This window comes from Megalops cyprinoides, chromosome 5 (assembly GCF_013368585.1).
Source record: "Megalops cyprinoides isolate fMegCyp1 chromosome 5, fMegCyp1.pri, whole genome shotgun sequence".
Classification (NCBI taxonomy): Eukaryota; Metazoa; Chordata; class Actinopteri; order Elopiformes; family Megalopidae; genus Megalops; species Megalops cyprinoides.
Window position 1 is genome coordinate 18,318,330 of NC_050587.1, and position 23,870 is coordinate 18,342,199.

The 23,870-nt window shown below is 42.8% G+C and overlaps 1 protein-coding gene across 2 annotated transcripts; it reads left to right on the plus strand.

Annotated features, from left to right (window-relative positions):
- Positions 1-1,521: 1,521 nt before the first annotated feature.
- On the plus strand, positions 1,522-17,821 carry lin54 (lin-54 DREAM MuvB core complex component). 2 transcript variants are annotated; one of them, XM_036528976.1, is made up of 15 exons: positions 1,522-1,626; positions 2,765-3,070; positions 5,852-6,610; positions 7,822-7,939; positions 8,642-8,772; positions 9,525-9,680; positions 9,975-10,179; positions 11,424-11,497; positions 11,938-12,135; positions 12,693-12,784; positions 13,322-13,393; positions 14,961-15,063; positions 15,334-15,471; positions 16,215-16,417; positions 16,921-17,821. In XM_036528976.1, exons 3-15 carry the CDS (start codon positions 5,879-5,881, stop codon positions 17,117-17,119), a joined length of 2,421 nt encoding a protein of 806 aa, XP_036384869.1. In that variant the 5' UTR covers positions 1,522-1,626; positions 2,765-3,070; positions 5,852-5,878; the 3' UTR covers positions 17,120-17,821. The 2 variants fall into 2 exon arrangements, with proteins under 2 accessions (XP_036384869.1, XP_036384870.1); XM_036528977.1 differs by lacking the exon at positions 2,765-3,070.
- The last annotated feature ends 6,049 nt before the right edge of the window (positions 17,822-23,870 follow it).

Sequence of the window (23,870 nt, forward strand, 5' to 3'; positions counted from 1 at the left end):
ATGCGTTGCTCCAAGTTTAGGCCTACCAAATGTACAAAAAGAAAAAGGAACTCACAGTTCTAACATCTAAGATTTTGTCATTATTTTATATGTTTAAACGATTCAATTCTATTTTTTGAAGTATAGGAATTGTAATTTGGAACAAGAGGTTGCAAATATGGTCAGTGGTACATCGAGTGGCAATGTTTGAGAAATATAACAAATATTAAATGAGCAAATATTGTTAAGATATGCAAAAGTAACAGTAGAGTACACTGTAGTGGACATGGCTGGATATAACCACAGACTTACAGGTATGGCCAGTTTGCACCCATGCCTGAATATGCCAAACTCATGCTGGCAAAAGTTGCTGAAAAAACAGTGTATGGTAACAATAATGCACAGGTGTGGCTTCTGCCCAAGGGCACTAAAAAGTAGTCCCCACATGTACTGAGCAATAAGTCTGCCAAATTTGAGACAGCTCGAGCAGTGCTGTTTAAAACCTCAACAATAATGTTTTGCAGCCATTTTGGGATGGTCAAAACCAATGAGGACAGTGAAAATGAAAATGAGGATGAGAAGCTATGAGAGCAAGCATGGGAATCCCAGGATACGATGCCCGATGTTGATAAATGTGTTTAGAGATTAATAGGTGAATGCAGCGAAAGATATCCACTTGTGAAAAAAATGTTTTGGCTGCCATACTGAACACGGCCTTAATGCACCTATGTAGGCAACTGTGACCAAGTCTATGACAAATTTGAACGAATTTATTGAAGAAAAACAGAAAGTGCTGCAAGAAGGACAGAACACCACGATAGTCTTTCTGTCGTTCTGACATGAAAGCCTAATAACACAATTTACATTCATCGCTCAGTCTGCTGACTAGTCTATGTTGACGTGGTCGGGATTAGTACGGTAGTATGGTTAATTGATATGGATTTGTGTATTTGGCATAGATCGCATGCTGCGCGTTCTTCTGAGCTGACGGTGTAGGCTACTGATGACGCGACAACAGAAAGAAAACCAGAGTGAATGTTATACATACAAATAGAGTGAGCTCTTAGCCTGTTGGGTTTTGCTTTTGGGTAACATCTGTAGCCTAAATAGTCTTTAAGAATCTCGTACACCCAGCAAAATATGAAAATCATACAGTCACAAGCATCACTTTTATGACTGCGTATGGCACATTCTTAAGGTATACAATATTCCCTTCTATTAAAATAAGACTGTAAGAATGTGTAATGTTATCGCATTTGGATTTTTTGTGCACAATACAGTCAGCTGGGGACTTTGAATTGTTTTTATATTTTCCAGTTGTTTATCTATTGACGAGTTTGAAATATGCCTTTAATGGGACCACTGCTAATACTGGATTATCACATAAACATTCTCACTAATTTGACTGTCTGTGCACTCTGAAAACGGAAGTGCCGTAATGACGTAATGCGTGGTTTCCAAGGAGGGCGTGGCATTATTATGGGATGGTAGAGGTGAAATGGCGCTCGGCGCGTGATTTTGAACGAACGTCTCCATCTGGTAGTGATCGGGATGCAGCAGCACAGAGCTGGACTAGGTTGAGAACTGTATGCGAAAACAACTTCGAGGTCACAAACATCGATTGCAACAGGGAAATCTGCAACCAATGTAAGAACTTGGGGTAGCGCTGCGTAATCCAGTGATAGGATCTGGTGAGCTAGCTTGCTAACGTTAGCTAGCTAGCTAATAAACACACATTGAGATCGCTGTCCGACCTCAGTGCGCGGCTTGTGTATATGGCTAGGTGGCTGGCTATTAGCTGAGCGGGGCACCGAATGACCCAGCTGAACATATGGCGAACATAGCTGACTTGAGCAGAATTGATCGTCATAAGGCTAGCCACCATACAAGCAGTATTAGGTAGACTAGCTAGGTATATTTTGTTTTGTCAAATATGGCAAGCCATTTTGCTTGACATGTGATTGCATTTTACAGGAACGCCCGCTGTTCGTCCTGGGGCAACTAGCTAACATTAGGTTTGTAAAGCGAAGTGAAATGAGACAGATGACAGCCGCTAGCTAGCTACCCGCAGTGCAGTTTTCATTTTATGTCACATCGGGATGGCCTTAGTTATCACTAGCTAGCATCTGCATCTTTTGTTCCTTAGTTTTCCACCAATCTATACTTGTTCTGTAATTTTTAAACTCTTTTGTTCACTTGCACTCAATTATCTGGTAATTTAGCTATTTTATTTGATAGTTAGAAAACTAACATTGGCGATCAGATTTAGTCAAACCAACGTAACATCGTTGTTTGCTAGCTAGGTTCTTAACTAGCGAAATGTAGTTTGTTCAAGAAAAGTGAGAATGTCTTTTACAGTTGTAGCTGACGTTAACGTTCAGTGCTTAGGTAACGTTTGCATTATCTTGCACATTTGCCACAACATTTCCAGCTGGTAGCTAGACAGGTAGTCGTGATATGGTGTCATCATGTTTACTGTCTGTGTAACTGGTATCTGTATTTGTTATTTTGTTGCAGTCACAGTGTGGCTATCTAGCTAGCGTATGATTAGTGGCGTTATGTCTGAATCCAGGACTGACGCTTGTTTACAAGCTAACGTTAGCTACGATGAGTTAGTCTGGTGATTAGCACCTCGACAATGTAAATGGTAGGTCGGTAGCTAGATAACGTTAGTACATTATACACACTTAGCTGACGAGCTAACGTTAGCTTCTTGGGAGGAGTTTTACGCCTCCCAAACTCTGACCGTGTTGATGGGCGTTCATTTCTTTCTCTCTTTTTTTAGCCGATGTTGGTTCTCAACACTGAAGTTGAACTGATGACGAGGTGAAAATGGCGGATCTTTCGAAATCCAATCCCGGCCTGAAATAGAAACGTAGCTAGCTGGTCACTTTCATAGCACTCAAATTGCTGTCACCAATTGTTGATTTTAACAGAGGGAGTTAGTGGAGAAAACGGGAATACGCCGACAACACCGATTCGTCGTGGGAAGTGGGAAAATGTAAAGCGATCCCGCCAGAACGGACTAATTTAGCAAGCTAGCTGATCGCTGGCTAGCTGGATCTGCTATTTTATTTGGCGTATTGTTGAGGTAGGACAAAGATTGTTATTTCTCGGATGTTCAAAGGCCTACTCAGGCTCTTGGGGCGCTGGCAAATTCCTTCATGATTTTATTTATTCCAACTCGTGTTACATTACCTTGCTTGGTGGTTAACAACGAAGTTATTTTGTAGCAAACTAAGCATTGCATTTGGTCATTTTTGGAGCTATATGTCTAGCCACCAGCTAGCTAGCCAGTTAGCGAAGTTTTTGTTATTTACCTATGATAGCTAGCTAACTAACTAAAGATAGCTATCTTGGCATTTAGACGGCTAGCTAGCTAGACCTCTGCTAAATAAATAAATCTAACGTCAGACTATGACAGTAACATTAGCTACCTAGCTAGCAAGGTGCTTCCGTGTTTGAACCGTCATAGGCATACTATTTATTATGCTTTGCTCTTTGTGATGAAACGAGCGGAATTTGAAAGATCCAGCCATATCCATTTATTTTGCTGGATAACGAACTAACGTCAGTCATGAATCCTAAGTAGCTAGCCAAGTGTCTAATCTGCTAGCTAGTTAGCTGTTCCATATGACATACCTAACTAACTAACTTTGGTTGTTGTGATCGGTGTGAGATGTAGCAAAGTATATCAAAGCCCATTGTTTTTAGTACTTGTGTTGGCATGGTTATCTGCACGAAAGCGAATTTTTCTGATGCTTAGCTCTCTACCTGGACAAGTTTGTTAACTTGTCTGCTGCTGTCATTCTCCAGTGTCCAGCCAATGTGATTCTTCTGTCATTCTGCCGATGTCTAGGCCTTGCTCCTAAGCCATATAAAGTTTAATACTTGATTTATAATGGATATGAGGGTTAAAATAATTTATTTGCAACAAACATAAAATCTGATGTCATCATTAGTGCCTTGATAGATTGAAGATTTTACCAGTTAACCAGAAACGTCGAGATAAATGTTATTGCATTTTAAAATTATTCTTGGATGCTTAAAGCCACATTAGTGATTTGGGATAAGCTATTTAAAAAACTTACAAGGTGGGCAGTTTCAGGTGGTGTGTTTCTATAAACACTAGCTATCGTATTTCTGTTTTGCTTACATGTCATGTTAACATTGGAAATATAGCACTTGATCAGATGGATTTTAGTCAGTTAATGTGTCGAGATGTTGTTGTACTAGAGTTCTGCAATACACATATTAACTAATATATGTGCTTTACATATTACATTAAATTTTATGGTTGCATGTGTGACATACTGTTATGGTAGTATGACCCCAAAAGCGTGCATAACCTGATGAGACCTCTTTGGAATAATAAGATTATTATTATTTCACTGGAGTGTTAACAGTTAACATCACATTGCTGCTCACATAAGTAATACGATTTTCTCATGAATAATGATTTTGCACAGTTTTTTAAGGTGTATGTTGAAATGTGTTGAAGGCCTGTCAGACAACACCTGTCCCACCCAAGGTTGCTTGAATTAAGTGTTATTCTTGCAAATGCACCAATGAGTGGTTGCGATACAATTCTTGGAATGGAAAAGAATTCATCTGCACATAGAAATATTGATATCCGCTTGAAGAGCAACTGAAATGCCAACACCATTAAAGGGCACTATGACAAAGTAATCTTGGAGTTAATTGTACGGTTGTTCCCTGCCATTTGTTTTCACATTCAAATAATAAAAAAAAGCATTTGAAGATGAAATGTCAGGAAAGCATTTATTTAGACAAATCCATCACAAAGTCAGTGGCTCTTGTGAGGCAGGTTTATAAATGCTCAGTATAACCCTTGCTCCCTTCAGTATATCTGCCTAAAGTTCATTCCTGTAATGTAAGGCTTCACCTATTGCAGAGTATACTCCATCCATCTATAGCTTTATCTTCCAAATTGGTCATCACTAAATGGGATGAGCCAATGATGTAATTCATATAGGGAAATGAAGCCACAAATGTACCGGATGGCTTTATTGTCCCTCTTATGCTAATGCTTAGTGGTCAGATGATGGATTCGCAAGGCAAGTGTGTGATTTGATTCAGTCTGCTTAGTTCAGTTTTAGGGTTTTGGCTTGGTTTGGCTGTGACCTTTGTGGATAAGACATCATTAATACTATGTCATGGGTAGTTCTCATGTTATTTCTCATACCCGCAACCCGTTTGTAGAACGCTCTCATTTATGTGACTACTCACCTGTTTCATAATGTCCCCCTTGTGATTTTTAACTCTTATGTCTTATGTATGAAATTACACTAATGTGAAATTGTGAGGGTTTAAGGTGATAAAACACGAAGAACATACACATTTATTTTGCGTTGAATGCATACACACACGCATATATATATATATATATATATATATATATATATATATATATATATATATAAATATATACAGAGAGAGAGAGAGAGAAAGAGTGTGTGTGTGTGTGTACACTTAATTTTTAAGCATCTTAATAACACTAAGCAGCAGTTCCAGGATCTCTTTGTTTGCTGAATGTCATTACTGCATATCCTTTTCTTAACATGCAGTTTTCACAACGCCTACTAAATGTCAAGTACAAATGCAGCTGCAGTTGGAATGGTGTGGAGCTCATGCTGCGTTTAGGTTGCCACGCCTTTTGTTAGTCCTGTGAAGGTCTTTCTTTTAGTTGTGTTATTTTGGCCATGTAGTCACAATCGCTCTGTATTCGGTTTTGGAAAAGGCGCAGATGCCAGATGTTTGCACAGCGGTGATGGCTGTGTGAGGTACCCAGCCGTGGTTGTCAGCCACCCCCCTCCCATCCCCGATGTGATGCGTGTTGTTGTCCCTGCAGCGGCTGCGCTGAGAGCTACTTGTGAGGATGGACGTGGTGTCGCCGGAGCTCAACAGCCTCCTCCCCGATGAAATCATGGACACGGAGGCCATCGTGATCGAGGACCTCCCGTCCGAGCCCCCCCTGGCCTCGACCCAGGTGGAACCCGAGGAGGCCCCGGTGCCCATGGAGACAGAGGTGCCGGAGATTGTCAGCATGGGCGCGGCGGCCCCCCCGACCCAGAGGACGCAGGCCCTGACCACATCCACCAGCACGGACTCCGCCCTGTGCAGCATCAGCTCGGGCACGCAGCTGCTGCTGACCTCCGCCGGCTCCGCGGCCCTCAAGCCGTCCACCTCCGCCGCCCCCAAATCCAGCAGCCCCGGGGTCAGCGGGGGCCTGCAGAAGCTCACCGCCCCCTTCACCATCGCGGCCAACCACCAGATCATCCTCAACAAGGTGGCCGCCTCCTCCGCCGTGGACGCCAAGCCCACCGGCGCCCAGGTGCTCAAGCAGGAGGGCCAGAAGCTGGTGGTCACCACCCTGGGGAAGACCGGCCAGCCCATCGTGCTGACGCTGCCCCACGCCGGCACCAAGCCTAGCCCCGCCCAGAGCGGCGGGGAAGCAAAGACCCAGCCGCAGCAATTCAAGGTGGTGACCATCGGAGGCAGGACTGACCTGAAGCCCGTGGTGGGGGTCCAGCCTGTGAGCACAGCCAATCAGCTCCTGGGGACGTCCCAGCATTCCACCCTGCAAGCCCAGCAGCTGAAGACTGTGCAGGTAGGAGTCCTGCCCTCCCTACAGTCTCTCTCTGGGGTGGCAGCTGTGCTGACTGAAATGAGCCTGTAGCTCAAAGGCTGCATGTTGAGCTCCCAGGTGGGGCACTGCTGTTGCATCCTTGAGGGAGGTAATTAACCTGAATGACTTCAGTGAAAACTGCATCAGCCATTTAAATGGGTAATTAGTTATGTAGCCAAGTTGTCCTGGATCAGTGCATTTAGATAGCAAATAAATTAAATTATAATAGTCATAATAATACTATAAAAATGGAATGTTTGGCAGTCGTACACATTAATTGAAAAAAGAGCTCTTGCGGAACACTTGTCAAGGGAACGGGAACCAAAGAATATTTTTTCCCCCAAAGTGAAGAAGGTCCATCCTGATATAAAAGCCTAATGCCCATTTGGTCCTCGAATGTTATATTGGCCAAACAATTTCTGGTTCAGGGCTTGTCTCAATTGCTGAAACTGATGAAACATTTTGGTAGCCAAATCATTGCGTTGATTTGTGTGTGTGTGGGGGGGGGGGGGGTTCTGGGGCCTCTGGCCCTGCTGGCCCTGCTCATCTGCTGAGAGGGGTCACTTCCACCTGTCATTCACGTGTCCACGTGTCGTCAGGGCAGACTGCCCATATAAGGCTAGGTATCTTGGTGACTCTGACCTACTGTACCCAACAGCACATGTAAGACACATGGCAGGGCAGGAGGTGAACCGCTGTATACAGTTTTATGTACTGTAGTCTAAAGGCTAATCATACAATGAAAACAATCTGATTGGGGATGCATCCACTCACTACAATAGATAAACTAGTATTTGAAGTAAATATTTTTATTCTGCACTTTGACCAGAAGGCACATATATCTTTCCCTTACTGTTTGATGTCTGTCTTGATTTTAAAATATTGAAAAGTATTGCTAAAGCTACTTGTTTCCTTTGAGACCTGGTGCTGTTAACAGATTATTTACTTTTTACACAACAGCAGTTGCAATTTTATTTAGTGCTTTGGCTTAAGTTATATCCTAATATAGGGCTTCCCATTTTAAATTCCAAGTAGCTGAGAATGTTAGATGTGATAGTTATTGACCAGTGCTAGGAATGTCTTAATAGTGAGTATGAAAAAGTGTTGAATGTGTTAAGTACAACATAAATGTACCTGTTTTATTGATGCTCAAGTCATAGTGTCTTCAACGTAGCACCACTTTGTTTTTGCAGATTGCTAAGAAAACACAGGCCTCTTCGTCAGGACCAATGATAACTAAGTTCATTATCACAAAACCTCTGAACAGCAAAGGTGTATCAGGTCAGACCTCTGTGTCGCCGGTGATTACAGGTAATCCTCCTACTGCACAACATGGAACAGTCAGACTCAAGTCACAGCAATCTGTAATGCTTGTGTGTAATATTACAATTAAGTTTGCATTGCTACAGTGTACCTCATCATTCAGTGTGGTACTGAATTTCTGTCACAGTGCATAAAAACATGTATTCATTGGCCTGTGTAATTGAGTTTTTGTTTTTAAGCAAAGACATCTTATGTTCTGCGCTTTGTCAACCTGACAATCGTACATTGCTCAAAATTTAATGCCTCTTTTAATGGTATATTTAGTCACAATGTAAGTATTGATGCTTTGGCTAATAGTATGGAGGTTTTGCTTCGATTTATGGTGGCAAAGGATGGGATTCCAAATTCTAAGTGTTCAGAGTTTCCGACAGTTATATTTTTTGAAAATCAACAAAGAATTCATGTACTCTTCTTTTAAACCACACTTAATGCAGTTTTTACTGCTCTTGCAGTACTGATTACCTTGCAAGTGTTTTTAGAAGCTACGTTTTCAATTAAATGGGCAATGTAGATGCTAAATATAAGGCATTGCCATAGAAACAAAGATCTCAAAGAGCTCCTATCCAAAGAGTGGTGTCGTTTTTCTGTGCTCAGAGGCGCTCTCAGTGCGATTAGCAGACTGTTTGGAGTCACTGTACAGAGCCTCTCACTGATGTTACTCCTCCTCTTAATCTTTCCTCTGGCCTAAAGGAAGGGTCCTGTCCCAGAGCACCCCTGGGACACCCCCACGGACCCTCACCCTCTCCGAAACTCTGGGCAGCACCCCACAGAGCATCTCCAGCAGCAAGATCGCCATCTCGCCCCTCAAGTCTCCCAGCAAGGTGAGCCATGCCCATGCGCCAGGGCCTAAATACATTCCCATTGGTAGAGTTTAAGCTGCCGTAGGTCCTTTTTTTGGGCCGGTGTGCCTAAGCTCCACCGGGAACAGGGGACTGCGGTTCTTTTCCTTCCCAAGACATGGGCAGGTATCAGCCTGTCAGTTGAGAGTAAAGTGAGGACAAAGGACAAACTCTTTGACTAGGCCAAAACATGCTACGTTTTAAAAAAAAAGTCTTAAACCTTGAATTGATGTTTGAATGTATAATAAACTATTATAAAATCACAATAAATATTTGTTTAGTTTTGTGACATTTTTTTCTGTAGTCCTGGTCAAAAATGTCCCATTCCTGCCTTGTGCAAGCTTCATAGCCTGACTGGGACCAAGTATATAAAAATGTTGTTTATCAAGGCCTGAGCTGATGTATTTCAACATATACTGATGACTACTTCCATTTACAGTCACCATAGCCCTTTCAGACCTGCAGTAGTGACATATCGTATACATTTAGACTACATTGTCTTTATTATTTATTTGCAGATGCTCTTATCCAGAGCAGCTTTCAAAAATTGATGTAAGAGACATTGATCAGAGCATTTGTCAGTCTTTCATGATGCTGTATTGTCTTATGCATTTACAGTGAATTCTGGCTTTACAGTGCTGTGTTGTCCCATGGTTTTAAGTTAGCTCTGGTGTTACGGTGCATACCCATTCCTTCCCTGCCCTCCCTGACCCCTCGCTTCCTGACCCCTGCAGCTGACAGTGGTGTCGGTGGCCTCCCAGACTCCCAGCTCCCCCCAGAAGTCAGTGACTGTGCCGCTCAACGTGGCCCTGGGACAGCAGATACTGGCGGTCCAGCAGTCCACCCCCACCTCCCCAGCCAAAGTGGTGTCCAATCACTCCACCCCACAGGTAATGTCACTCTCGCCCCCACCCTGACCCTCACCCCCCCACCACTTTACAATGAAAGAGACAAAAGCGCACTAAGTAGTAGGGTGCAGAGTATCGGCGAGATCAAAGAGGAGTAGAAAATGAGTGAAACAGGTGAGATATTCTGAAACCTGCCTCCTCTGAAAGCCTCTGTATGCTGTGCTGTGGCCAAGCCTGTTTGTGGCTGACAAGATGAATCTCTGCAAGTTTGGCCTTTGAAATCAAGTCTGCTTTTGGATCCCTGCGTTCATCACGGCTTATCCCTCATCTCCGCAGACGATGAAGCCAGTGCAGACGATGGCGGTCGGGGGGGTGGGCACGCCCCAGTTCAAGACCATCTTCCCGCTGGCCACGCCCCCCAACGTCCAGCAGATCCAGGTCCCGGGCAGCAGGTTCCACTACGTGCGCCTGGTGACCGCCACCACCGGCAGCAGCTCCACGCAGACGGGCAGCCCCAGCACCAACTCAGCCATCCAGCCAGGTCAGACCACGGTCCTGCACAGAGATACAGACCATTTCACTGGCATAGTGACAAAGAGCTGGCGACAGTGTGTTTTCTTAAGGGAACCAAAAAAAAAAACCAGAGCTAGCTAGAGACGGGAAAACTGGAAAATGGTGCACTGACCCCAGGAAAAGGGGAGAGTCTCTGGCGAAAAACGGTAGAATAGAAAATAAATGTCAGAAATTATCGTGATGCTTTTGTTCCTATTGCAACCATCCTGTTTGGAAGTGGTTGGCGAGTTGCCTTTGGGCTGATATCCATAATAACCACAAGAACAATAGTGAATTGGAATAAAGCACATTTATAAAAGTCACACATTCCCTTTAGTAAACAAGAGAAAGAAGGTCATCTGGTGAAATATCAGGGAGATAGGTGTATGGTTTATAGAAAGGCAAAATTTTCTTCAGAAGCATCGGCATGGATGTTTCTGTAGTAAGTCATATATTGAACACTGATGATCACTGATGGTCAACAAATGAACTAGTGCATGTGTTTTAAACTCCCCTAATGAGCTTCATCTAACAAAAACATTGCCCTTGTTAGAGATTTTGGCAGCATCTTTTTCTTTTGCTTAGCCCGTACAGGTACTACTCAAGATTTCTGATCAAAATTGAATTCTGATCAGAACTAGTGGAAAGTAGTTTACACAAACTTGTCTTTCAGATGTTGCTGGCCAGGCCATGAAGGGAGATTTTTTTTTTGGCCTGGCTGCGCACCAATGACAGACAAAGTTAGCGGAAACGCTGAAACACAGTGACAGTTGGATGCCTTAGTGAGAAGTTGCTCTCAGGACTTGGGACCTAGATTTTGTTCCAGACACTCCGCTAGATACACAGGTCTCCAAAACGCCAAGCTGTGGCATGTGTCGCTCTCGGCAGAGTTACACACTGCTGCTGACGTGCTGTTCACGCTGAGCTCATAACCTTCCCCAGTGTCCTCAGCAGCAATGCATGCCACAGCCGGGGTGTGCTTCTGCGCTTCGTCCAGTTCCAGAGCTGCAGAAGCCGAGGAATGCCAGCGTTCTAAACTGTGCTTTCACCTCTGTCATGTTCTGCCTTTTGCAAATAACTCAAGACGGATGAGTCGGGGGATGACAATCAAGTATGAGATGATTTGATTTGGCATAGAGGAAATGTGAATTTGAGCCTTATGCCACGGCGAAATGCGGAGCGGGGGCGTGGGTTCACTGCGGCACGCTGACGTCCTCGTTCTGGTTCCCGCAGCCAAGCCGATGGTGGTGAACACGGCGGCAGTGAGGATGTCTGTCCCCATTGTCCCAGCACAGACCATGAAGCAGGTACGGCGCGCCCCTCTGTCTCGCTTCCATCTCCAGACACACAGCAGCGATGGCTGCACGCTTAACCGGGCGGACCAAAGCATGGAAATACCCGTTTCAGCCAGGCTTATATGCTGTCTGTATGTTACAGATTAAAGCGTACACACTCACCATTGATCCATCTCATTGCGCATTTCATTCATTTTTTCTGGATGCCCACAAACTGAAAATTCAAATGGTCACACAGCTTCAGTTACAGAGTGAATTGTCAAGTATGGACACCATAGCTACTTTCCACTTGTGGATCAGTATCCATGTTTGTTTGGGTTTTTAGTAAGGGAAAATCAGTTTTCCCCTGGTTGGTGCTGAAGATTGGATAGGAATACCACCTCTCCTGCATGCTGTCTTTGCACACTGTGCTTCATGACCGTGTTCATTCTGACCGTGTCTCCACCCCCCAGGTGGTGCCCAAGCCGCTGACCTCATCCCCCCAGGTTGTGACCACCAGCCAGACCCAGCAGCGTCTCATCATGCCAGCCACGCCCTTACCTCAAATCCAGCCCAACCTCACCAACCTGCCCCCGGGCACTGTGCTCGCGCCCGCCCCGGGGGGAGGCAACATGGGTTACGCTGTGCTGCCGGCACAGTACGTCACACAGGTCAGTGTCTCTAAGGACGTGTCAGTTAAACCCAGGCATGCACGGGCCAGCGGTCCAACCCCATGGGGAGGCCGCTCTTGCTTGATTGGGAGCTGGTGGGAAGAGGAACAGAAGAGGCACCAAGGCTTTAACTTATACCACAGCACATTTCATCCGGAGTTGGATCAGTTGTGGTGTTTAGGCAATGGGTGGATTTTTTTTTCTTCTACATTTTGGTTGGTAGATTTCTGTCGCTCCCAAAATTAACACTGCCTCTTTTTTTGTTTCTGGAATGTGGCATGTGTGTAGTGAATATGCACAACACAGGTGAAAGGCAAATTTTGTAAACAGGTTTCACAGACTGTTTAAATATAGCTCGCCCTTGAAAATGTTTTGCCTGAGGCGTGAAACGACGTGGTATTGTCTGTCTTGACGTTTCAAGGTCAGTGCGCCAATAGCGTTGCCATGTTTCAAGGCTTATGTGCTAATGGTGCTGCCATATTCTTTCAGGGCCAGTGCGCTAATGGTGCTGCCATGTTGTTTCAAGGCCAAAGCGCTAACTCTGCTTGTGTCCTCAGCTCCAGCAGTCAACTTTTGTGACCTTGGCCAGCAGCACCAGTTTCTCAACACCCACTGGCGTGCAGACACAGGCCAGACTGCCTCTCAATGGGTAAGCCAATCCTAACACTGGCCAGTGGCCATGCATAAAATTGAAAATATTACAGGCACTTAATGCCTGTGATCTTATTGTCACATTTGTTTTTTTTTTAATTCTACGTATTATACATTTTTTTATATGTGTCTCATCAAAATGCTTTATTTATTTAAATAATTAAAATGTTAAAATAATCATTAAAATACTACTAAGATTCATATAATTATTTCTTTCTGTTTGCTGTGACTATTTACTGGTATTTTAAGGAACGTTTACTCAGTTATTTCAAATGTAATTGTTTTCTGTATTAAGTAGTTCATTTTGCGTTTTGTTTACCAATAAGCAGAGATTTAAAAAGGGTCAGTGGAGTGTGTTGTGTCAGAGTTCTGGTGGGTATTCTGGCTTGAGTGGCAGACAAGGGGAGGCCACCTTATCGGATGTAAACAGTCTTGTGCAAGATGCAGCTGATGTACTGCAGTTGAATATTTCATGAACAGCACGCTTGCAGTAGTTATTTTGAAGGAAAATAGCCACTTTATCTCCTTTCCTCAGTTTATCAACGTCGGATTCTGCCTCAAGGCCAAGGAAACCATGCAACTGCACAAAGTCACAGTGTTTAAAACTGTAAGTATGTGGTGATTATTTTCTTCTATCAAGCAAAATCAACATGTTTCATAGGATTTGCAGTTGGGTGCAGGTCACTCAAGCGTTAATTCCATCTGTGAAACCAATGAGGCTCCTCTGTGTGCACATGCTGTGTCCATTTCCGCCCCTGATTGGATGAAACTGAAGTTGATGGCTGCTAACAGGATCTTGGGTCCATTTCTGAGTTGAGGGAGTTTTTCTGGGTCAAAGGTCAAATCTGTGTTTTAATTTGTGGATTGGGGAGTGATACCAGCTTTTCAAATAATGACTGCACCTTAGGTTTTTGCTCCTCCATTGAACATTTTTGATGTTCCTACAGCCAGTGCACCTCAGGGAAAGTTGTGTGGTCACTGTTAAAAAAAAAAGTAGCAGGCTTATGTGATGCAAATTATTAATGTACTGATTGAATTAAAAAGAATATAAAAATGATCCTAGACCCTGCCTTCATAGTGTTAACATCTTTTTGACCTGATCGCACAGTGCTTTGTGTTCTAGCTGGCTGACAGACATCATGATGTTGAGCGGGCATCGAGATTTAAACACCCCTCCGATCCACACAGACAGCGGGGCGCACCCTGCCACACACACACTATAATTCCAGTGTCTCTGCTATAACAGAAAAATATCTTTGTTACTTATTTGCGGAGATTTCCCAGGGGATCAACTTGAGCCATAGAACTGATGAATATGTATTTCAAGGAGTGTCAGCCAGAGAGCTCAAAAATGAAGGATGGGTTTATTCTTATTATTATATTAGCTCATTGCACCTGATTTAAAGGAAAAACAGCTCATTTATCCACACTATAATGCCCAGTGAAAGTATGTTTTAATTTCAGCGCAAACATAAAAATTATTTTTAAACCTACCTGGTCTGCACCTACCTCAGTAAATCAGGGGGTGAGTCTTTATTTGTATCGCAAAACTGAGAATTAAAACTTACCTACAGAGCGAACTCTCCCGCTCTGTGCTATACCGGTCTTAAACAAATAATTCCTAATCGTTATATTGTTATCAATCCTTTTTCACCATGTCTCACCTTGCACATGTTTAGGAAAAATATAATCAATGAATTATTAATTTGTAATGACTAGAGGAAACTCTTGCTGATTTATGTTTTCATTGGCGTTATTAAGCTTGTCATAGTTTTCAGTTAGCATTTGCTATATTTTTAACATTAAATCACTGTTTCCTCAAAACTAAAATTAGCTAGAATTTTTGCAGTCTAGTGTTCTAATCACACCGGTTTTAGCATACGCGCTAAACAGCAAATCGCACCGGTGTGACGGTACGAGTGAAAGGGTTCAAAAAAACTTGTCTTTTTAACAGTGGATTTTCTTGAACTTTAAATACAGTTCAGCTGAAAAGCAAATAACCCTAACTGCTACCCACCCCCCCACCCCCAATCATCCATTGATTGTGATGTTTCACTGTAGACATGTGCCAATTCGGTAGACATCTCCAAACCCTACTAGCTGTTGCCACCAGGTTTTCAGCCTCGTGGAAAGGGTTTTGAAGTGAGTGTTTACAGAAATGATTTGTGTTCTAGGTACTGTGACTGCTTTGCTAACGGGGAGTTCTGTAATAACTGCAATTGCACAAACTGCTTCAACAACCTTGAGCATGAGACAGAGCGACTCAAAGCCATCAAGGTAAAAACCCTCAGAACATGGAATTTAAGAATTTCACAGCAGTCTGTTACTGTTCCTAGTGTTGTATACAAACACTTTTATTGAATTCTTGTGCCTGTTGGATTTGTTCATAGTTGCCAAACTGATTTACCAACTTGAAGCATATCTTGATGTCAGTTATACCACCTTTAAACAATAGCGTGTTTGCACTGTGGTAATACAGTGGGGGGTATGTTCAGTTCGTATTTGAAAGTGAAGGTAGGTGTGTAAGTGATGTGTGTGTGCTCACAGGCATGTCTGGACCGAAACCCAGAGGCCTTCAAGCCCAAGATCGGCAAAGGGAAGGAGGGCGAGTCGGACCGCCGGCACAGCAAGGGCTGCAACTGCAAGCGGTCGGGCTGCCTGAAGAACTACTGCGAGTGTTACGAGGTGAGCGCGCCGTTTCACTACTGTGAATGTTACGAGGTGAGCGTGCCGTTTCACTACTGCGAGTGTTACGAGGTGAGCGCGTCTTTTCACTACTGCGAGTGTTACGATGACAGTGTGCTTCCTGTGTCCAGCCTGCCTCAACATGGAGCCAGGTGAAGTCAGCCCCCCTTCACTGCGAAGTGTTCTGAGATCCTTTAAAGCCTCTGTATAATTGTACTCCATTATTATTTGTGTACCTCCTCTTATGTTTTACATTTTATGCCTCCTTGAACTTCAGAGGAAACAGGGAGGACAGAGAGGCCAGAGAGGCTTCATAGAGCCTTTAGAAAATGCATTTTAAAAGGGGTATCACTGCTTTCGTTCTTGTCAGAGAAATTTGGGAAACTTTGAAGTCTCATTTATTATAGGTCATACTGGTCCGCAAGTGGGAGAGCATTATTTTTAGGCCGTGATGTATTTTGTCAGGCAGAGGTTTTTTGATTATTGTTTTTTCATCCTTATACTGGATATGCACCCAAGATTTTACTTTTTTATGATTCTTTTCCTCGTGTAGTTTTATTGTTTATGATTATTAATTTCAATCTTGGGGCATTCCATGTGACTTGGGGCTTTGGCATGACCCTCTCCGATGATCTCCTCTCCGCGCATGAGCAAAATTTCTATTTCATATTCTACGTCACTTTATGAAATGTGGTCTAGCCACGGCATGACTGAAGCGTGGTTGTTCTGCCTCCCTTGCCCAGGCAAAGATCATGTGCTCGTCGATCTGTAAGTGCGTGGGGTGCAAGAACTTCGAGGAGAGCCCGGAGAGGAAGACGCTGATGCACCTGGCCGACGCGGCGGAAGTACGCGTGCAGCAGCAGACCGCCGCCAAGACCAAGCTGTCTTCCCAGATCTCCGACCTGCTGACCAGGACCGCGCCTGCCATCACCAGCGGAGGGGGGAAGTGAGTCCCCGTCCATGCCTTTGCCGTAGAATCTGGGCCTACGAGACAAATGGGAGCAACACCTCGACCTCGTTGTGATCTCAGTGGTCACTGAGTCCAATCTTAAACACCTAACGTTTGTGTGAAGTTGGATAATGCTCAAGCGTAGACTGAATTTCGGCCATAGTATGACTGTTGTTATTGCCCATTTAGGCAATTGGTAAAACTGAAAACATGTATGATATGAATTTGAATGATCAAACTGTCATGACCTTTGCTCCTCACTTTTAGTAACACCTCACACCTCATTGTGACCATTGAAATAAATTGTCATGCATGCTGAAGGTTTGACGAGACTTAAGGGTAGATGGAATCTGCGCCATAGTCAGGCTGTTACTGCCCATTCAGGACATGGAGCTAGTGCTTTCTGGTCCGTGCACATAACCACTTCATTACTGATGGGTTTGCGGTCTGCTGAGCCCGGAAATGCCGTGTTTGAGATTCTGTCTCCACCCACTCCACAGGCTCCCGTACACATTCGTCACCAAGGAGGTGGCGGAGGCCACGTGTGACTGTCTGATCGAGCAGGCCAAGCAGGCGGAGCTGACCAGCCAGCCCCAGGCCGCGGCAGAGAGGATGATCCTGGAGGAGTTCAGCCGCTGCCTGATGAGAATCATCAACTCCGCCAGCAAGGCCAAGACGGACTGCTCCATCAACTGCTAGGCCCAGCCGTCGCGTTGACTCCAGAGCAGCGGCCAGCAACGGGAGAGGAACAGGAGAGGTCGCAACAGCCCTCCTCCCTCTCCCTCCCCACTGCTGCTCTCTAAACTGCTCAGCCTCATCCTGAAGCCCTGACACCTGACTCTTAGAGCAGCGTCCAGGAGAGGAGGGGAAAAGGCTAATCTGGACCTTCAGCTTCACTGACTGGCAGGCCTGAACCACGCCCCCTCCAGGCCAAGCGGCAGACCAGATTGGCGGGTGACGAGGAGCCCCCGCCCCCCAAACTCACTGAACTTCTATGCCCCTCCCCACGCCCAGAGCAGTGAGGATTGTGGAAGGAAAGTCTCACAGAGGGGAAAGGTCCATGGTGGAGAGGGAATGAAGGAGGGAAAAGGTTTTAACCTCCTGCTCTCGGCGCACCCACATGACTGGGATTAGTGTGCTTTTGGGGATTTCTTTTTAGAGTGACTGTACATTTTTGAAGTAGACATTTTTATGGATTTTCTTTTTTTTTTTTTCCTCTCCTCCTTCCTCTTCCTCTCACTGGATTTGTTTTATCGCTCCACATCATGCCATTTCTCATTCACTGGTTCCCTTTTCCACACTCTGCTCCACTCTCATTGGCCTGGGAGCTGTGTTGCTTCATAACTGGTGACCTCTGCACACAGAGGAAGCGGGCAAGGAAACCTTTCAGGTCTGCGTTCACTCTGGTCGAATCATGTTTTTAGTATACAGTAAGTAGCCTTTACTGTAGCTGGAATGAGTCATACTTTTTGTATTTATTCTTTTTTCCCTTATCGTTTCAGCTAATGTTCAGATATAATAAATTCCTCATGGTTATCATAACGCAAACACATGGAAATCTTCCCTGTTGCAGTGGAAGAATGAGGGGTTTATTATGTGGAGCTTCTGAAACAAGGAGTCTGGTTTGTCTTGCATTGATTGATTTAACTTGTTGATTCAGTCCCCCAGTAATAAGCAAGCATGTTTGGATGCACTGTTTTCGTGTACCATCTGAACGTCACCTTCCAGAACTCGGCATAAGAATGTTGTGGAAATTGAAAGCCAATTTTCCGAAACATTTCAACGATTTATTTGGACTCGTAACATTCAATGGGAATATACCTGCTGTCGATAGTTACAAATGCTGTCAATTTATGCCACTGATCTGTTTCATGGCTGTAAAGGTTTAAAGTCCTCACACGCTTCTCACTGAAATGGAAATTGTACTCATGGGTTACAAATGGCTCATGAAATGAGATTTTAAAGTTCCTCACTTCCCGTTTATTTATAAAGTGTGAATACCAATGGAATCTTAGTGCTGTTGTCTGTTTTCTCTGTCTCTAAGAAATACAATAATAATGCAAATGAAGTCCAGAAGCAAATAAAATAGATATAATTTTTATTTATAGGGCAAAAAATTCCTTTATGACACCCAAATTGAAGAGCTATAAGAAGATATAAAATAAAGGCTGTGTAAACCCTTTATATTCCTAATTGGAAGCTTGTGAAGTTCCTGGGTCGGAAAGCAGTGAGTCACCTTATACAGTGGTACTGATGTAGGCAGCCCTTATCTTTCATCCAAACACAGATACCATGTTTTTTTTTTTTGCCCAAAATGGCAATGTTTGGCAACTGTTTGTCAACCGTGTCCTTGGAAGTGATCTGCAGAACTCTTGTGAAATGTGTAGGACTGCCACTCATGACTAACAGATTTCCACCTCCATCTCAACCTTCAGCAGAGATTCCATGTCCACTGAAATGCTCCCTTGCCCATTTAACACCTGTCCACAACATATTCTCACCATACAAGACCTAAAAGGACTGTGTGATAAGTGTCTGACAAAACTCTGCATATACAGTGCAGATGTGTCAGTGTAGCAGAGTGCCTTCTCTTGTAAGTGAACTGGCGTTTCACTGTGGTAATGGGTATATTTGGAAGAAGAAAAATCGACGTATTGGTAATAAAGGTGGACATAAACAGTTGTTTTTAAGACGTTTTTCTATCATTTTGTGTTATCTTACCAAGCATATTTAGTTTCTTTGTGGTTTTCAGGGGCAGTGTGAATAACATTTTACGCTTCACATATAACGGCATCGTTGGCTCACTCTGTTCGGATCGTAATTCCACATGTTCACATGGAAAGTGCTTGTTTTCTTCATCAGAGTAAAAGCCAGTGATGGAAGCTTACCATTGTTCCCCGCAGCTCTCATGCCTTAAGTTTCTCCTTTGCTCAGGGCCTCTAGGAATATTGATTTGTTTCCTCCCTCCCGTATCCCTGCACGTGATTAGTTGCCCATGGGTTTGCTGTGGTGGATGAGTGTATGGGAATTTCAAAACAATTCTGAAGTGCAGTATTTCAAAAATGCAGGTTTGTACTTTCTGGATAGCTTTGTTTTAATGGTGCTTCTAACTATCTAGGATGTCATATCTTTTGAGATGTGGCTTACCTACGTACTGCTCACGTGTTACTTGGAGGTTTTTTCTCTTTTGCCTTTTTTTCCCTTCTGGGGATATTTAATTGCTGTTCATGAATGTTACTGAACACTCACTAAAAATGCCCTCATTCTGAATCTGATGTGCAGATAAGTCCTGTAATTAATAATTTGGCTGAGATGCATATTTTGTAACAGCTAGACTTTTATTTGTCGAGATTATTTTTGTAGTATTGCTTCAACAATGGATTTTTTGTACAGGTCTTTATATTGAAAATTACGGAAACATGTTTGACACATTTGCATTAGTGACCTGCAACAATAATAACATTTGTAGCCCTACAGAGACAACCAGTTGTATGACAGTTGTTCTCGGTGAAGTAACATATCTGACTGGGAATAGGGAAAGCATTAAGAAAAGCAAGAGTAGTGTCATACTTCCCTTAGCACTGGCACTAGGGATTTCTGAACAACTTGCAGTTGGTAGTTTTCAAAGGGCTTCCAATACACAAAAGCACAAACTAGACTGAACTCGCCTCTTCTCTGTTGCAGTTTTCTCTCACCCACCTTCACGCTTAGTGGTAACAATAGTAAAGTAAATTTAAATCTTTTTACCAGGAAAAGGGAACTAACCAGGTCTAAGACTACTGCAAAACAGCAAGCTTTTCCCCCCCTGTTCCACCAGTTACAAAGAATCACAATGGCTCTACATCTGAATAAACAGACAGCCCAGTAGAAACCCTGCCTCATATCAGGGAACTGTTGACCAGTGTGATGTTGTATAAATGTAAAGTAGGGAGAACATTAGAGCTTCTTTGTACTTAATCAAGAATTGCAATACTTTCTTTTTCACAACGTGAATCTGTACTAATATGTAAATGGTTTATTCTTTCCTGCACCTCTGAGATGTGTGTTGAAGATCTTGTGTAACAGTTCTGTAGTATTTGGATTTGTTGATTGTATATGTTGGTGTGACCATTGCTTGTATTTCTTTGAAGGTGAAATCAGATATTTTTACATTTTTCATATACCCATTTTTCCAGCATTCATGTAAACCTTTTTTTTTTTCCTTTCTAGAGAATTATTTAATTTATCAACCTCATGTTTATCTTTATTATGACAATATAACACATAGTATCACAGAATTACAGTAATTTTTATTTGCAAACTTAAAGATTTATATTTAGTAAAACATGCATAAAATGTTCTGTGACAGTATATTGTACGCAAATGATGAAGCAAATAAAATTTATACAGTTCTGTAAATTTTTGAATTTTTGACATGTTCTAAAAGGACACATGAGGCTATTCATAGGCCATATATCCAATTTGAGCTCGAAATGAATTTTAGTTTCTGTATAGAATTAATATGTATGTCTGACAATCATAAAACCTTTAAATATTAGGTTTGAAGAGGCTGCGGTGTAGTGAAAAGGTGCTCACATTGGTATATTATGGATTACATGATTAATACAGGGAGCAAGGTCTGTTTTAAATGTAAACGTTTTTAAACTCGTCATCATGCAAAGGGTTTATCTTTCGTTTCACTTGAGTTCATCCTAAAATTATGCGTCATTGAGCTTTTGAGTCAAATCCAAGTCAGGACTCAAGGATCAAAAGTGTTGCCATCAGTACTTTGGAAGAAATGTGGGTTCCTGGAAACTTGTTTGTTCGGGTACTTTAATTAAATAGTCCAGACTAATTGTTTGATCAGTGTGGCACACAACAATTAGTTGAACCACCGATCAAACTAAATTTAGACCGTTACCTCAAATTGGTTCAAGGGGCAAATGTTAACATTTATATCTTGACTAAACTCATCCAGTTTTTATTATAACACGTATAATTGTAGATTTCTCTCACAAGGACTAACTACTGCATATTGAATGAGAAGATGGAAAATAAAGATGATCAGTATTCCATTATTAGCTAAGTAAAACCAAATAAACACCATGGTTAGGAAACTGATTCTGTATCTGAAGAGCGCTGAATGACCTTTTAAAACTGCTGTCCAGATTACCTTCGGACATTGGAAACCGTACATGATTCTACCAGACAGAAGAAAAAGATCCATAACTTCGTTGCAGATGGATAAGGAGCGCGTCGCTGTGGAAGTCCGGACGAAGTGCGGTACCGCCCCTTTAATATCTACCCAAACTGCTTTGCGGTGTTACATAAAGCACAAACGCGCGCCTTGCTCTTTCTCCTTCATCTGAGACTTGGAATGTGAAGGTGATTTCGCGGCGATGGCAATGAAGTGGCGAATCCCTATGAATCGTGCAGTAATTTTATGTTTTATATTGCGAGACAAAACGGGCATAGACAATGGATGACTTTTATTTTGACCAACAGAAAACGAAAACAAGGAGTTGACGATATTGACAGAATTTGCTGACTGCCATGTAAGTTGGTATCTCGTAAAATCATTCGCGATCCTAGCCATTTAAGTGAAACGTAGGCATGTATGAATGCGTTTGTCCGATGATTTAAACTTTCTGCTGTTCACATCATGATTTGCTGTGATTACGTTTTTTAATATGAGGACAATTTTAATTCAGTTGTAAAAAAAGTAGTCATAAAGTCTTACATTAAATAAGTATCCGTTGAGGAAAATTGCTGTCTGGGTTATTTGGCTAGTCAAATGATTTGTTACAAATTTGCAAATGTGCAATTTTAGCTGGATTATAGCTGCGTGTCATCGCCTTCTGAGAAAACGTTATTGATAGTTTGTCGGTCTCCGACTGAACGCGTTACTGTGCCGCTCACCACGTGGTTTCTCCCATTTTTTTCCCACAGATCCTTGTGACGGCCTACTGCCATGGACTTGTCCATAGCAAGCAGCTATTGAGGTAATTGAATATAGCGCCTTGTTGTAGATTCGTAGTGTTACGTCAATAGTTAAACTTTCTACAAGTTATTCTGGTGTTGCTGACACACAGGGGGTAGTTGGAATGGCACAGTGAGCAGATTCTCAGTCCTTTTAAACATGCGCTGTTTTTTTTTTTAACTTTTCCCCCCAAGGTGTCCGCTGAGGGAACGGGCTGCACTGGATACGTCTGACCTACTTTTTAATTACGCTGCTGGGTAAGCCAGGAGGGGGACCTGTATGCTCAATACTAATGGACTGTCCCTATGATTAAACTCACTACCCATCTGACCCTATACACGGGAAGGATTATTAAACCTTTTATGAGGGTGCAGTCTGTTACACTATACCGCTATTTGAAATCGACATTCTTTGTGAAACACAGTTCAGCATCTTCTTGACTGATGAAATGCACACTATAGGCACTTAGTTTGATAATTTGTTGGATTGGTGCTGGTCACCTTTTCTACATCACTATAAAATCGTGCAATAATAGAGTTTACATTTGTACCAGGAATCCCACTATTATTTGGATTACTACATTTTACCTCTTAATGTAGGCTTTTCCTGATTAAGACCTTTTTGTCTTTAGGGGAATTTCCTGCTTGTGTGATCAACTACAGCGGTGGGCTGCAAAGGTTTGCCTGGCCAGGGTGTATTGAACCTGCACCTTGTGACTCTGGAGTTTGAAGAAAATGAATCTGTGGTTGGAGTCCTTGTTTCTGTGAATGAACACTGTACCAGTGTGGAATGTGTAATTCCTGCTAAAACACTGGCTGTTCTAGTGCTCAATCCTCTGTGTTATTTTGACACCTATCCCCTCAAGTGGATTCATCTTCACACCAGTTGGTGCCTTTTCATGTGATCATTTGCTGTTTATTTCTGTTTCTGAGTGGATTTTGCCACTTAATAATTGTTTGGGAATTTGATGGCATTGATCAAGATTCATACACATTCTATGCATATGAAAAATGTCTGGAAAAGTTATTAGCACATTGGTCTATCATTATGTTCTGGGCCCTTCCAATGTTTTAAATACTTTGTGTTTAAGTCACAGTGGTGTACACCTTAATTAAATCAAATCAAATTGATTGTTGTTTGTCATCATTGATACAATTCACTGAAAATGAGTTTGCAATACATGCATTGCTGTTTGCTTTCATTGTAACTGCCGCCAGTTCTTTGAAGACCTTGTACTAACATGATATGCCAGCAATTCACTGATGCACTGCGATTCATCACTGAATCAAGACATTTCATGTCTAGAACTTGTCCAACATTGCAGCCAGTCTTGATATGGCATGAATTCCTGTTAATCACGACATGAAATCATGCGACATTGGTACTAATGCAGCGGCCTGCTACTTTTTGAGGTAAAAATAATGGCAGCGTCTCTTTTCCAAAAAGCAACGTCTTTACCCCTTGGTTACTCGTGTAGGATTTTAGCATTAC

Coding starts and splice junctions, on each gene's coding strand:
- lin54 (XM_036528976.1), top strand. CDS start 5,879: ATGGACGTGGTGTCGCCGGAGCTCAACAGCCTCCTCCCCGATGAAATC. Junction 10,180..11,423: donor CAACTCAGCCATCCAGCCAG/GTCAGACCACGG, acceptor TGGTTCCCGCAG/CCAAGCCGATGGTGGTGAAC. Junction 15,064..15,333: donor AGCGACTCAAAGCCATCAAG/GTAAAAACCCTC, acceptor GTGTGCTCACAG/GCATGTCTGGACCGAAACCC.